The sequence below is a fragment of the Anser cygnoides genome, unplaced genomic scaffold, assembly GCF_040182565.1.
Source record: "Anser cygnoides isolate HZ-2024a breed goose unplaced genomic scaffold, Taihu_goose_T2T_genome scaffold_44_1, whole genome shotgun sequence".
NCBI lineage: Eukaryota > Metazoa > Chordata > Aves > Anseriformes > Anatidae > Anser > Anser cygnoides.
The window spans coordinates 1350849-1362350 of record NW_027103068.1 but is presented as its reverse complement, the minus strand read 5'-3'; the positions used below and the strand labels follow the sequence as shown (position 1 = coordinate 1362350).

The following is an 11502-nucleotide window of genomic DNA, read 5'->3' as shown; positions in this document are numbered from 1 at the left end:
TGGGGACGGACCCACGGACGGCCCCACGGACACGTGGAGGGCCCCACGGCCGGCCCCAGCCCCCCCCCCCCCCGCGCCGCCCCCGGCTGCGCCAGCCCCGCCGGTGACTCACGGCCGCCCACGGCCGGGGCTGAGCCGCCCACGGGTGGACGGACGGACGGACGGACGGACAGACGGACAGCACCATGCACGGGCAGAGCCGCACGTGGGTGAGGGACGGACAGAGGGAGCCACGGAGGGACCCACGGACAGACGGACGGACGGGCGTGGGGTCGGACGGACAGACGGACGGATGCCGGGGATGGACGGACAGACGGACGGGTGCTGAGGACGGACGGATGGACGGATGCTGGGGACGGGCGGACGGACAGACGCGGGGGCGGACAGACGGACGGACGGGCGTGGGGGGGGGGGGGGGCCACGGACAGACAGACAGACGCTGAGGCCCCCGGACGGACGGATGCTGGGGACAGACGGATGGACAGACGGACAGACGGCCACGGGGGTCGGACGGACAGACAGATGCCGTGGACGGACAGACGGACGGACGGGTGCTGGGGACGGACGGACGGACGGACAGGTGCTGAGGCCCCCGGACAGACGGATGCTGGGGACGGACGGACAGACGGACGGACAGCTGCTGGGGACGGACGGACGGACAGGCAGGTGCTGAGGCCCCCGGACAGACGGCCGGCCGTGGGGACGGACGGACGGACAGACAGACAGGCAGACGGATGCCAGGGATGGACAGACGGACGGACAGCCGCGGGGAGCGCCGGGGCCCCCGGACGGACGGACAGACGGCCGTGGGGACGGACGGACAGACGGACAGCCACCGGGACAGACAGACGGCCGGGCGGCCGGACCGACCTGCAGACGGACGGACGGACGGACGGACGGCCGGGGCCCGCGCCCCGCAACGCCCGGGAGGGAGGGAGGGAGGGAGGGGTGGGCGTGGCCAGAGAGGTGGGCGGGGCCAGGGGCATGGGTGTGGCCGGTGGGCGTGGTCACGGGGGTGGGCGGGGCCAGGAGGTGGGCGGGGGGCGCCCGGAGCCCTGCGGCTGCGGAACCGGGGGGCGGGGTTATGAGGGGGCGGGGCCCGTGTGGGCGGGGCTTTGGGGGCGGGGCTTTGGGGAGGGAGGGGCGGGGCCCCAGGAGCTTGGGGGGGGCTTAAAGGGGGCCGCGCCGCCGGGATTCGGGGAGGGGGAGGGGGTGGTCCCGGGGGCCTCCCGCCACGTGACCCCGCCCTCCCCCACTCGTGACCCCGCCCCCTCCGTGGGGAGGGGACCCGGGCAGCCCCTCCCCCCCCCCCCCGGAATGGGGCCGGGTCCCACGGGGGGGGCCCAGACCCAGATCCGCCGAAATGGGGGCGGGGGGCGGGGGTCCCTGCCCCTCCCCCACCCCCTCCCCCACCCCCCGAGAGATTTTCGCGCGGGGTGGGCGTGGCCTGGAGGCGCGAGGCCCCGCCCACGCGTCGTGGCTCCGCCCACTGAGCATCCCCTGCGTGTCCCTGAGCTCCCCCCCGCGTCCCTGGGAACCCCCCCCCGTGACTCCCCGTCCCTCCCCCCTATTGGTGCCCCCCTCCCCCTTTTTGCCCCCCTCCCCCCCCCCCATTTTTGTCCCCCCCGCGGTGACAAAGGACAGAGGCACACGGACCTGGCGAAGCAGCGCGGCCCTTTAATGGCGGCCCCTTTAAGACGCCCCCCCCGACGCCCCCCCCCATCCGGACGCCCCCTCCCCTTTAAGCCCCCCCCCCCCATCCCCACCCCGCCCCGCGGCCCCTTTAAGACCCGGCCCGCTGCCCCTCGGCCCCGCCCCCTGCCGCCCAGAGCTCTCCTCCCATTGGCTGCGGCGGCCCCGCGCCGGCGACGGCCCCGCCCCCCGCGGGAAGTTTTGGGGGTGGGAGGGGGAGGAGGGGGCGAGGGGCCCGATCCTGGCCGGGGGAGGGGCCCAGGACCCCAAAAGGGCCCGATCCTGCCCCGAGGAGGGTCCAGGACCCCCCTGGAAGACCCCAGGACCCCCAAAATGACCCAATCCCCCCCAAAAAGGCTTCAGGACCCCCCCGGAGGGCTCAGGACCCCCCCAGGGGCCCGATCCTGCCCCTGTCAGTATCCAAGACCCCCAAAGTGAGCCAATCCCACCCCAAAAATGCTCCCAGGACCCCCAAAGGGGCCTGATCCTGTTCTGGGGAGGGTCCAGGACCCCCAAAGTGACCCAATGCCCCCCAGGAAGGCTCCAGGACCCCCCGAAAGAACCCAGGACCCCCAAAAGGGCCTGATCCTTCCCTGGGGAGGGCCCGATCCTGCCCCTAGGAGTATCCGGGACCCCCAAAGTGACCCAGTCCTGCCCTGGGGAGACCCCGGGACCCCCAAAATGACCCGTTCCCCCCCCAGAAAGGCTCCAGGACCCCCTAGAAGACCCCAGGACCCCCTTAGGGGCCCAATCCTGCCCCTGTCAGTATCCAGGACCCCCAAAGTGACCCGATCCTGCCCCTATGAGTATCTGGGACCCCCAAAGGGGCCCGATCCTGCCCCAGGGAGGCCTCAGGACCCCCAAAGCAACCCGTTTCCCCCCCCGGAAAGGCTCCAGGACCCCCCGAAAGGCCCCAGGACCCCCTGTGAGTACCTGGGACCCCCCAGAGTGACCCCATCCTGCCCCGAGGAGGGTCCGGGACGCCCAGAGGGGGCTCCAGGTGCACCCACTCCTTCCCCGGAAAGGATCTAGGACCCCCCCCCCGGCTTACCCGGGACCCCCGTATCGCCCCCGTGTCCCCCCCAGCACCCCCCCCCCCCCAGCCCCCTCAGGCCCGGAGCAGCACCAGCCTCCCGGTCTGCACCACGTCGGCCACGTAGAGCAGCAGGTTGGCCGCCGTCCCCGCCGCCACCAGCGCCACGCGGTCCCAGGGGCACTGCGGGCTGCAGCCGGGGGTCTCCGCGCCTGCCCCCCCTCTCCTCCTGAAAGCCGTAGAGCGGCCACAGCACCGTGGCCGCCCCGTAGGCCACCACCCCCAGCGCCGCGTACGCCCACAGCAGCCGCTGGGCCAGCACCGGGTCCCGCACCCCGAAGCACCCCCAGAGCCCCCCAGGCCCCCGCAGCCCAGCACCAGCAGCAGGGCGGCGCCGAACGAGGCCCCGTAGATCCCCAGGCACCAGCGCCAGCCCTCGGGGCCCGACCCTGCCCCCAGGGCCGCCGCCACCCCCAGCAGCAGGGCCCCCAGGAAGCCCTGGGCGACCTTCAGCATCCCCGGGGGGTGGCGAGGAACGGGGCGGCCTCCCCCGGCCTCCCGCGGGTGGCCAGCACCTCGGCGCCGTAGGCCACCGAGGCCAGGCAGGAGGCGGCCGTGGCGGCCACGCGGAGGTGCCGGGGGCGGCCGGGGGCACCCCGCGGACGTGGGCCAGCGGCCAGATGACGGCGGTAGCCGCGCAGGCCATGCAGGCGGCCACGGCCAGGGTCAGGGGGACGTCGCGGCGCGGGGGGCCGCCCGGCGGCCTGGGCGGCGAGGAGGAGGAGGGTGAGGCTGAAGCACAGCGCCCAGGCGGCCACGCAGCCGTCGCCCTCGCCCTCGTGCCAGGGGCCGGCGGCGGCGGCGGTGCTGAAGGCCACGGCGCAGCACGAGGCCTGCGCCCAGCGCCACGGGGCCGGGGGCGCAGAGCCGGGAGGGGGGCGGCATTGGTCTGGGGGGGGGGGGGTGATAAGATCGGGGGGGAAGAGGGGGGTAAATGGGGGGGTAGGGGGGTAAAGGGGGGTTAAATGGGGGGGAGGGGGGTAAATGGGGGGTAAATGGGGGGGAGGGGGGTAAATGGGGGGGGTACGGGGGTAAAGGGGGTAAATGGGGGGGAGGGGGGGTAAAGGGGGGGGTAAATGGGGGGAGGGGGGTAAATGGGGAGGGAGGGGGGTAAAGGGGGGTACGGGGGTAAAGGGGGGTAGGGGGTAAATGGGGGGGTTTGGGGGTAAATGGGGGGAGGGGGGTAAATGGGGGGTAAATGGGGGGAGGGGGGTAAATGGGGGGGTAAATGGGGGGGTAGGGGGGTAAATGGGGGGACGGGGTAAAGGGGGGTAAAAGGAGGGGTAGGGGGGTAAATGGGGGGAGGGGGGTAAATGGGGGGTAAATGGGGGGAGGGGGTAAATGGGAGGGGTAGGGGGTAAATGGGGGGTAGGAGGGTAAATGGGAGGGGTAAATGTGGGGGAGGGGGTAAATGGGAGGGGTAGGGGGTAAATGGGGGGGGTAGGGGGGTAAATGGGAGGGGTAGGGGGTAAATGGGGGGGAGAGGGGTAGATGGGGGTAGGGGGGTAAATGGGGAGGATACGGGGGTAAATGGGGGGTAGGGGGTAAATGGGGGAGTAGGGGATAAATGGGGGGGTATGGGGGTAAATGGGGGTAGGGGGTAAATGGGGGGAGGGGGGTAAATGGGAGGGGTAGGGGGGTAAAACAGGGGTAAAAAGGGGGTTGGGGGTAAAAGGGGGGTAAATAAGGGGGAAGAGGGGTTAAAAAGTGGGTGGGGGGGGAAATGGGGGGGTAAAAGGGGGAGAGGGAGGGTAGAAGGGGAGTAGACAAGGGTAAAAAGGGGGATTGGGGGGAAAAGGGGGGTAAAAGGGGGTGGGGGGAAGAGGAGGGTAAAAAGGGGGTGGGGGAAGCAGGGGGTAAAAAAGGGGATGGGGGCATAAAAAAGGAGGTGGGGTGGAAAAGAGGGGGAATGGGGGTGTAAAAGGGGGAGAGGGAGAAAGGGGGGAAATGGGGGGTAAAAAGGGAGTGGGGGCAAAAGGGGGGTAAAAAGGGAGTGGGGGTAAAAGAGGGGGTAAAAAGGGGGTGGGAAAGGGGCAGAGAGAGAAAGGGGGGGTTAGTGGGGGCGGGGGGGAGATGGGGGGTTGGGGGGGCAAATGGGGGGGGGTGAAGGAGCAGGGGGGCCGGGCAAGGGCGGGGCCGGGCATGGGAGCGGGGGGCGCGGGGTTGGGGTGCAAGGGGTGCCCCCCCAGCCCCCCTGCAGACCCCCTGAGCGCCCCGAGGCCCCCTGAGCCCCCCGAGTCCCCACGTGCCCCCCAAGTGCCCCCCCATGACCCCTAAGAACCCCCCATGACCCCCAAGTGCCCCCCGTGACCCCCAAGTGTCCCCCCAGTGCCCCCGTGCCCCCCAAGAGCCCCCCATGCCCCCCAAGAGCCCACCAAGTGCCCCCCTATGACCCCCAAGAGCCCCCCATGACCCCCCCACGCCCCCTCAGCCCCCCCCCCCACTCCCCCCACTCTCCCCAATTGCACCCCCATGACCCCAAGAGCCCCTCCCATGACCCCCAAGCGCCCCCCATGACCCCCCCAAGTGCCCCCCATGACCCCCGACCCCCATGACCCCCCCACGCCCCCCCAGCCCCCCTCATTGCCCCCCATGCCCCACGCAAGCCCCCCCAATTGCCCCCCATCACCCCCACGACCCCCCCATGACCCCCACGACCCCCCCGTGACCCCCACGACCCCCCCCATGACCCCCACGACCCCCCCGTGACCCCCCCTCACCCCCCATCCCCCCTTTTCCCCCCCCAACCCCCTTCCCCCATCCGGCCCCACCCCAGAGGAAGCAGCGCCTGGACACGGGGGGGGGGGAACCCGTGAGGGGGGGCAGCCAGGGCTATGCCCATATAAGGCATTGGAGAATCTCCCTCCCCCCCCCGGGGACGGTCCTGGGGGTCCCGGGACCCACCTCGGGGCCGGTTCGGCTCTTTCCGGACGGGTTCGGGTCTTTCCGGAGCCGGTTCGGGCGTCTCGGGGCCGGTTCGGGTCTTTCCGGACGGGTTCGGGGCTCTCCGAATGGGTTCGGGTCTTTCCGGACGGGTTCGGGTGTCCCGAGGCCGGTTCGGGTCTTTCCGGAGCCGGTTCGGGTGTCCCGGCGCCGGTTCGGCTCTTTCCGGACGGGTTCGGGGCTCTCCGAATGGGTTCGGCTCTTTCCGGAGCCGGTTCGGCTCCCTCCGGACCCCGCCGGGTTCGGGTCCCGGTTCGGGTCCCTTCGGGCCGGGTTCGGCTCCCTCCGGCCGGGCTCGGCTCTTTCCGGACGGGTCCGGCCGCGGGTTCGGGTCCCGGTTCGGGTGTTTCCGGCCGGGCTCGGCTCCCTCCGGACGGGGCCGGTCCCGGGTTCGGCTCTGGACGGGCGGTGGCCGGGCAGGGGGGAGGGGGCGTGGCCGGGTGGGCGTGGCCAACAGGGGAGGGGGCGTGGTCAGGGGGCGGAGGGGGCGTGGCCACCCCGGGGGGTCCCGGGGGTGACGTCAGGGGATCCCCATCCATGGGGGGGGGGAACCCCCGGGGTTGGGGGGGCGGGGGAGGGGCGACCCCTTTTTTGGGGGGGGGGGGGGGACACGGAGAGTGGGGGGCAGAGGGGGGAGGGGTGGGCAGGGGGATTGCCTCCCCCCCCCCCCCCCCCCCCGAGGCACTTTTGGGGCACTTTCCGCTGTTTTCAGGAGTTTGCCGGCGTCGCCCGGGGCAACCGGGAGCGCGGCCGCCGCCCCCGCCCAAAATATTTGGTTGCCATGGCAACCGAGGGGGGCAGGATGGAGCCCCCCCTTCCAACAGGCCGGGGGGGGCTCAGTGCCCCCCCCTCGCGGCTCAGCACCTGGGGGGAGGGAAGAGGAGGATGAGGGGGGAGGGGCAAGTTTTGGGGTGTCCCCCCCCCAATTTGGGGACCCCCTACAATATTTGGGGACACCCCTCCCCATTCGGGGACTCCCCCCAACTTGCCCCCCCCAATTTTGGGACCCCCCCCTACAATATTCCCCCCCCCCCCAATTTCAGGACCCCCCCAATTTGCCCAACCCCCCCATTTGAGGATCCCCCCTGTTTGGGGACCCCCCCCAATTTGGGGACCCCCTATAATATTTGGGGACCCCCTATAATATTTGGGGACCCCCCCACAATTTGCCCCCCCCAATATTTGGGGATGCCCCCAATATTTTGGGCCCCCCCCCACCTCTCTCAGGACGCGCTCCCGCAGCCGGGGGGGCTCAGCGGCTCTTCCTCCTCCTCCTCATCCTCCCTGCGGGGGGGGGGGGGGGGTAAATATTTGGGGGGGGTTCAAGGGGGGGTTGCCCCCCCATAAATGCCCCCTCCCCCCCCAAGGCACTCACCGGGGGCTGGGGGCGCGGGGGGTGGGCGCCCCCGGGGTTTGGGGAGTCCTCGTCCCCTGCCAGGACCTGGGGGGATTTGGCGGGGGGCAATTGGGGGGGGGGCCCAGCACAGCCCCCCAGCCCCAGGGAGCCCCCCAAAGCCCCCCCAAAGCCCCCAGTTCCCCCACAGGGTCTCCCAGTGCCCCCCCGAGACCCCCCAGGCCCCCTTTAAGCCCCCCGGACCCCCTTTGACCCCCCCAGCCCCCCATTTGACCCCCCCAGGCCCCCCCTTTGACCCCCCCCCCCCCCCCCCCCCAGCCCCTGCCTTAAGCCCCCCCCCGGCTCCCCTTGGGCCCCCCGTGCCCCCCAGGCCCCCTTTAAGCCCCCCCAGACCCCATTTAAGGCCCCCCCGGCCCATCTTTGACCCCCCCGTGCCCCCCCAGCCCCCTTTAAGCCCCCCAGCCCCCTTTAAGCCCCCCAGACCCCCCCGGCCCCAATTTGACCCCCCGCCCCCATTTAAGCCCCCCAGGCCCCCTTTTGACCCCCCCAGGCCCCCCCCTTGCCCCACTTTGACCCCCCCCACTCCCCCCCGGCTCCCCCAAAGCCCCCCAGGCCCCCCCCAGCCCCCCTTTAAGCCCCCCGGCCCTCCCCGTGCCCCCCCGTCCCCCCCTTTTTGCCCCCCCCACCTGGGCCCCCCCCCCCGCAGCAGCAGGCGGCCGACGCCGTCCTCCAGGCGCCGCAGCTGCCCCCGGAGGGGGTCGGGCTCGGGGGCTCCGGGAGGGCTCCGGGGGCTCCGGGGGGGCTCCGGGTCCAGCAGGGCCAGCAGCGCCGGCAGCCCTGGGGGCGGGGCCGGGGACAGGGGGCGGGGTCAGGGAGATGGGGCGTGGCCATGTCACCTGGAGGCCACGCCCACGATGAGGCCACGCCCACCTGGCAAAGCCCCGCCCCTCCCAGCACATGCCGCACCTGGAGGCCACGCCCCCACCTGGAAGCCCCGCCCCCGGGAAAAGCCCCGCCCCTCCCTGCACCTGCCTCGCCTGGAGGCCACACCCCCATTGAAGCCCCGCCCCTCCCGTGAAGCCCCGCCCCTCCCTGCACCTGCGGCCCCCACCTTAAGGCCCCGCCCACCCGGAAGCCCCGCCCACCCACCGCACCCGGAGCCACACCCCTCCCCAAAGCCCCGCCCTCTCCCCAGAAGCCCCGCCCCCCTTTGGAAGCCCCGGCCCCTTTCCTCCAACCCACCCCCATTCCCCGCTCCCCCTCCCGATTGGTGCCCCCCACTTCCGGGTCCCCCCACTTCCGGTGCCCCCTGCTTCCGGGTCCCCCTTCCCCACCGGGTCCCTCCCTTAAACACTTCCCCCCGGAAGCCTCCCCCACCGTTTTGGTTCCCCCCACTTTTGGTTCCCCCCTTTTAACCCTCCCCTTTTAACCACCCCCCAAACTCCCCCTCCCGGTGCCCCCCCCCCATGTGCCCCCCCCGGTGCCCCCCACTCACCGTCCTGCACGAGGCCCAGCAGCCCCCGGCCCCCCTCCAGGCGCCGCCGCAGCTCCTGGCTCTCCCTGGCCGCCACCGCCACCGCCCCTCCAGGGCCCCCAGATCCGGGGACCCCCCGGGACCCCCGGGGCCGCCGCCAGCTCCTCCAGCAGCTGGGGGGGGGCACAACGGGGGGGGGGTCACCGGGGGGTTATGGGGGGGAGGGGGTAAAGGAGGGGGCGGGGAGGGGGTGGAAGGGGGAGGTTGGGGGGGATGGGGGGTGGGGGGGGGTTCTGGGGGGCAATGGGGGGTCCCGGGGGGTCTCGGGGGGCCCCACCTGGTCCCGGCGTTGCCGCAGCCGCTGCAGGTGCCGGTGCTGCTCCGTCAGCAGGACGAAGTGCGAGAAGGCGCGCTGCTCCGCTGGGGGGCGGCGTCAGCACCCCCCGGGACACCCCCAAAAAGAGCCCCCCCCCCAAGGAGCCCCCCAAACCCCTCCAGGAGCCCTAACCCAGCCCAGGACCCCCCAGACCCTAAATCCCACTTATTTCTCCCAAAAATATCACCCAAAGACCCCCCAGCCCCCCCAACCCCCCTCACTTCCCCCCAACCCACCCCAGGACCCCCAAAGCCCCCCCAGGGCCCCCCCGAGCACCCCCAGGACCCCCCAAACCCCCACCCAAGCCCCCCAACCCACCCCAGGACCCCCCCAAGCCCCCCAGGACCCCCCCAGACCTCCCACGATCCCCCAACCCCCCTTGCCCCCACAACGCCCCCAGGACCCCCCAAGACCCCCCCAGTCCCCCCACATCCACTCCACGCACCCCCCGGACCCCAACCCCCCCCCCAAGTCCCCCCAGGACCCCCCCCCAAACCCTCCAGGACCCCCCAACCCCCCGAGCCCCCCAAACCCCCAAAGCCCCCCCACGACCCCCCCTTTTGCCCTCCCCCCCCCCCAGGCCCCTCACCCTCCATCCAGGCCCCATCGGGGGTCTCGGGCTCTTCCCCCTCCCCCTCCCCCTCCCCCCCCGTTTTTTCTGGGGGGGTCCCGGCGGGGGGGGGGGGGGAGGCCGGGGCCGCTCCTTGGCGGCCTGGAAGCGCCGCAGCCGCCGCTCGTGGGCCCCCCCCGCCGCCGCTGCCCCGGCCTCGGCTGCCTCCTGAGCCCCCCGCGGGGAGCTGGGACCCCGGGGGGGGCTGCCGACCTGGGGGGGGGCAACGAGGGTCAGGGACCCCTCCCCCAAAAAATTCAGGGACCCCCCCCCCCAAAATTCAGGGACCCCCCCCCCAAATTCAGGGGGAGCCCCCCAAATTTTGGGAGACCCCTCCCCCACTTCATGGGACCCCCCCCCCAATTTCCAGGGACCCCCCCAAATTCAGGCAGACCCCTCCCCCACCAGGGACCCCCCCAATTTCAGGGACCCCTCCCCCCATTTTCAGGGACCCCCCAAAAATTCAGGAAGAGCCCCTCAGTGTCAGGGACCCCCAGGTGTTAGGGACCCCCCCCAAATAAAGGACCCCCCCAAATTTAGGGGACCCCCCCCATGTCAGGAACCTCCCCCAAAAATTCAGGGAGAGCCCCCCATTTCATGGGACCCCCCCCCATAAGGGCCCCCCCCCCAAAAAAATTCAGAAGTTTGGGGTTGGGCAGGATTTTGGGGGGGTCTTGGGGGGGTTGGGTTTTGGGGGGGGGATTTGGGGGGCATTGGGGGGTCTGGGGGGCATCGGGGGTCTTTGGGGTAATTTGGGGGGCTGGGGAGGTTTGGGGGGGTCGTTGGGGGGGTCGTGGTTTTGGGGGGGTGGGGATCTTGGGGGGCATTTTTGGGTGGGGATTGGGTTTTTTTGGGGGGGGTCATTTGGGGGGGGGGTCGCGGTTTGGGCCCCCCCCTGCCTGTCGCTCCCGGCCGCCTCCTCCCGCAGGTGGGCGATCTGCTGCCGGGTCACCTCCAGCTCCTGCGGCCAATCAGCGCCCGCCTCAGCGCCCGATCCCCCGACCCCGGCCAATCAGGGGCTGGATCCCCCTGATCCCGGCCAATCGGATCCCAGGGCACCGCCGGCTTCGCCCGGCGGCCAATCAGGGCCTGGAACGGCACCGGGTCCCCCTGGCAGCCAATCGGGTCGCTCCGTCCCGCCTTGGGATCCCCCCTCCCAGCCAATCAGCTCCCGGCATCCCCCCTTGGGATCCACTCCCCGACCAATCAGCTCCCCGCGTCCCATTTTGGGATCTCCTCCTAGGCCAATCAGCTCCCTGCTCCCCAATTTGGACCCCCCCGTGCCCCCCCCCCCCCCGTGTCCCCCCATCACCCCCCACGACCCCCCCACCCCCTGCGCCCCCCATGCCCCCCCCACCCCCATCACCCCCCCGTTCCCCCCGGGCCCTCCCTTCCCCCCCCATCACCCCCCATCACCCCCCCCCATGCCCCCCCGGGGCCCCCCACGACCCCCCCATGCCCCCCCACCCCCATCACCCCCCTGTTCCCCCCCCGGGCCCCCCTTCCTCCCCCATCACCCCCCCATGCCCCCCCATCACCCCCCCACGACCCCCCCACAGCCCCCCCATGCCCCACCCCCGCCCCCCTGGACCCTCCCCTGCCCCCCCGGGACCCCCCCGCCCCCCGCCCCCCCCCCGCTCACCGCCCGCCGCCCCCGCAGCTCCCCCCGCAGGCGGCGCCGCTCCCCCCGCAGCCGCTCCAGCTCCCCCCGCAGGCGCCCGCTCAGCACCAGGCGCCCCCCAGCGCCGCCGCCGCCTGGCGGGGGGGGAGGGGATCGTAACGGACCCCCGGACCCCCGACCCCAAAACCCCCCGGAACCCCCCAGAGAGCCCCTCCCCCACCCCAGGGAAACCCCTGGGACCCCTCCCCAAGAGACCCCCCTTAGGACCCCCCGACCCCTCTTATGACCCCCAGGACCCCCCCCAGAGAGCCCCTCCCTCCCCCAGGACCCCCCGGACCC

The 11502-nt window shown here is 72.8% G+C and overlaps 1 protein-coding gene across 1 annotated transcript; it reads right to left on the bottom strand.

Moving 5' to 3' along the window:
- Positions 1–2778: 2778 nt before the first annotated feature.
- LOC136789395 (uncharacterized) lies at positions 2779–9617 on the bottom strand. Its single transcript, XM_066989454.1, is given in 12 exon segments — positions 2779–2924; positions 2926–3074; positions 3077–3246; positions 3249–3383; positions 3386–3477; positions 3479–3674; positions 5690–6248; positions 7104–7169; positions 7769–7919; positions 8578–8729; positions 8894–8976; positions 9522–9617. Coding segments are annotated over 12 exon segments (1884 nt in total). The 5' UTR covers positions 9529–9617; the 3' UTR covers positions 2779–2800.
- Positions 9618–11502: the final 1885 nt, after the last annotated feature.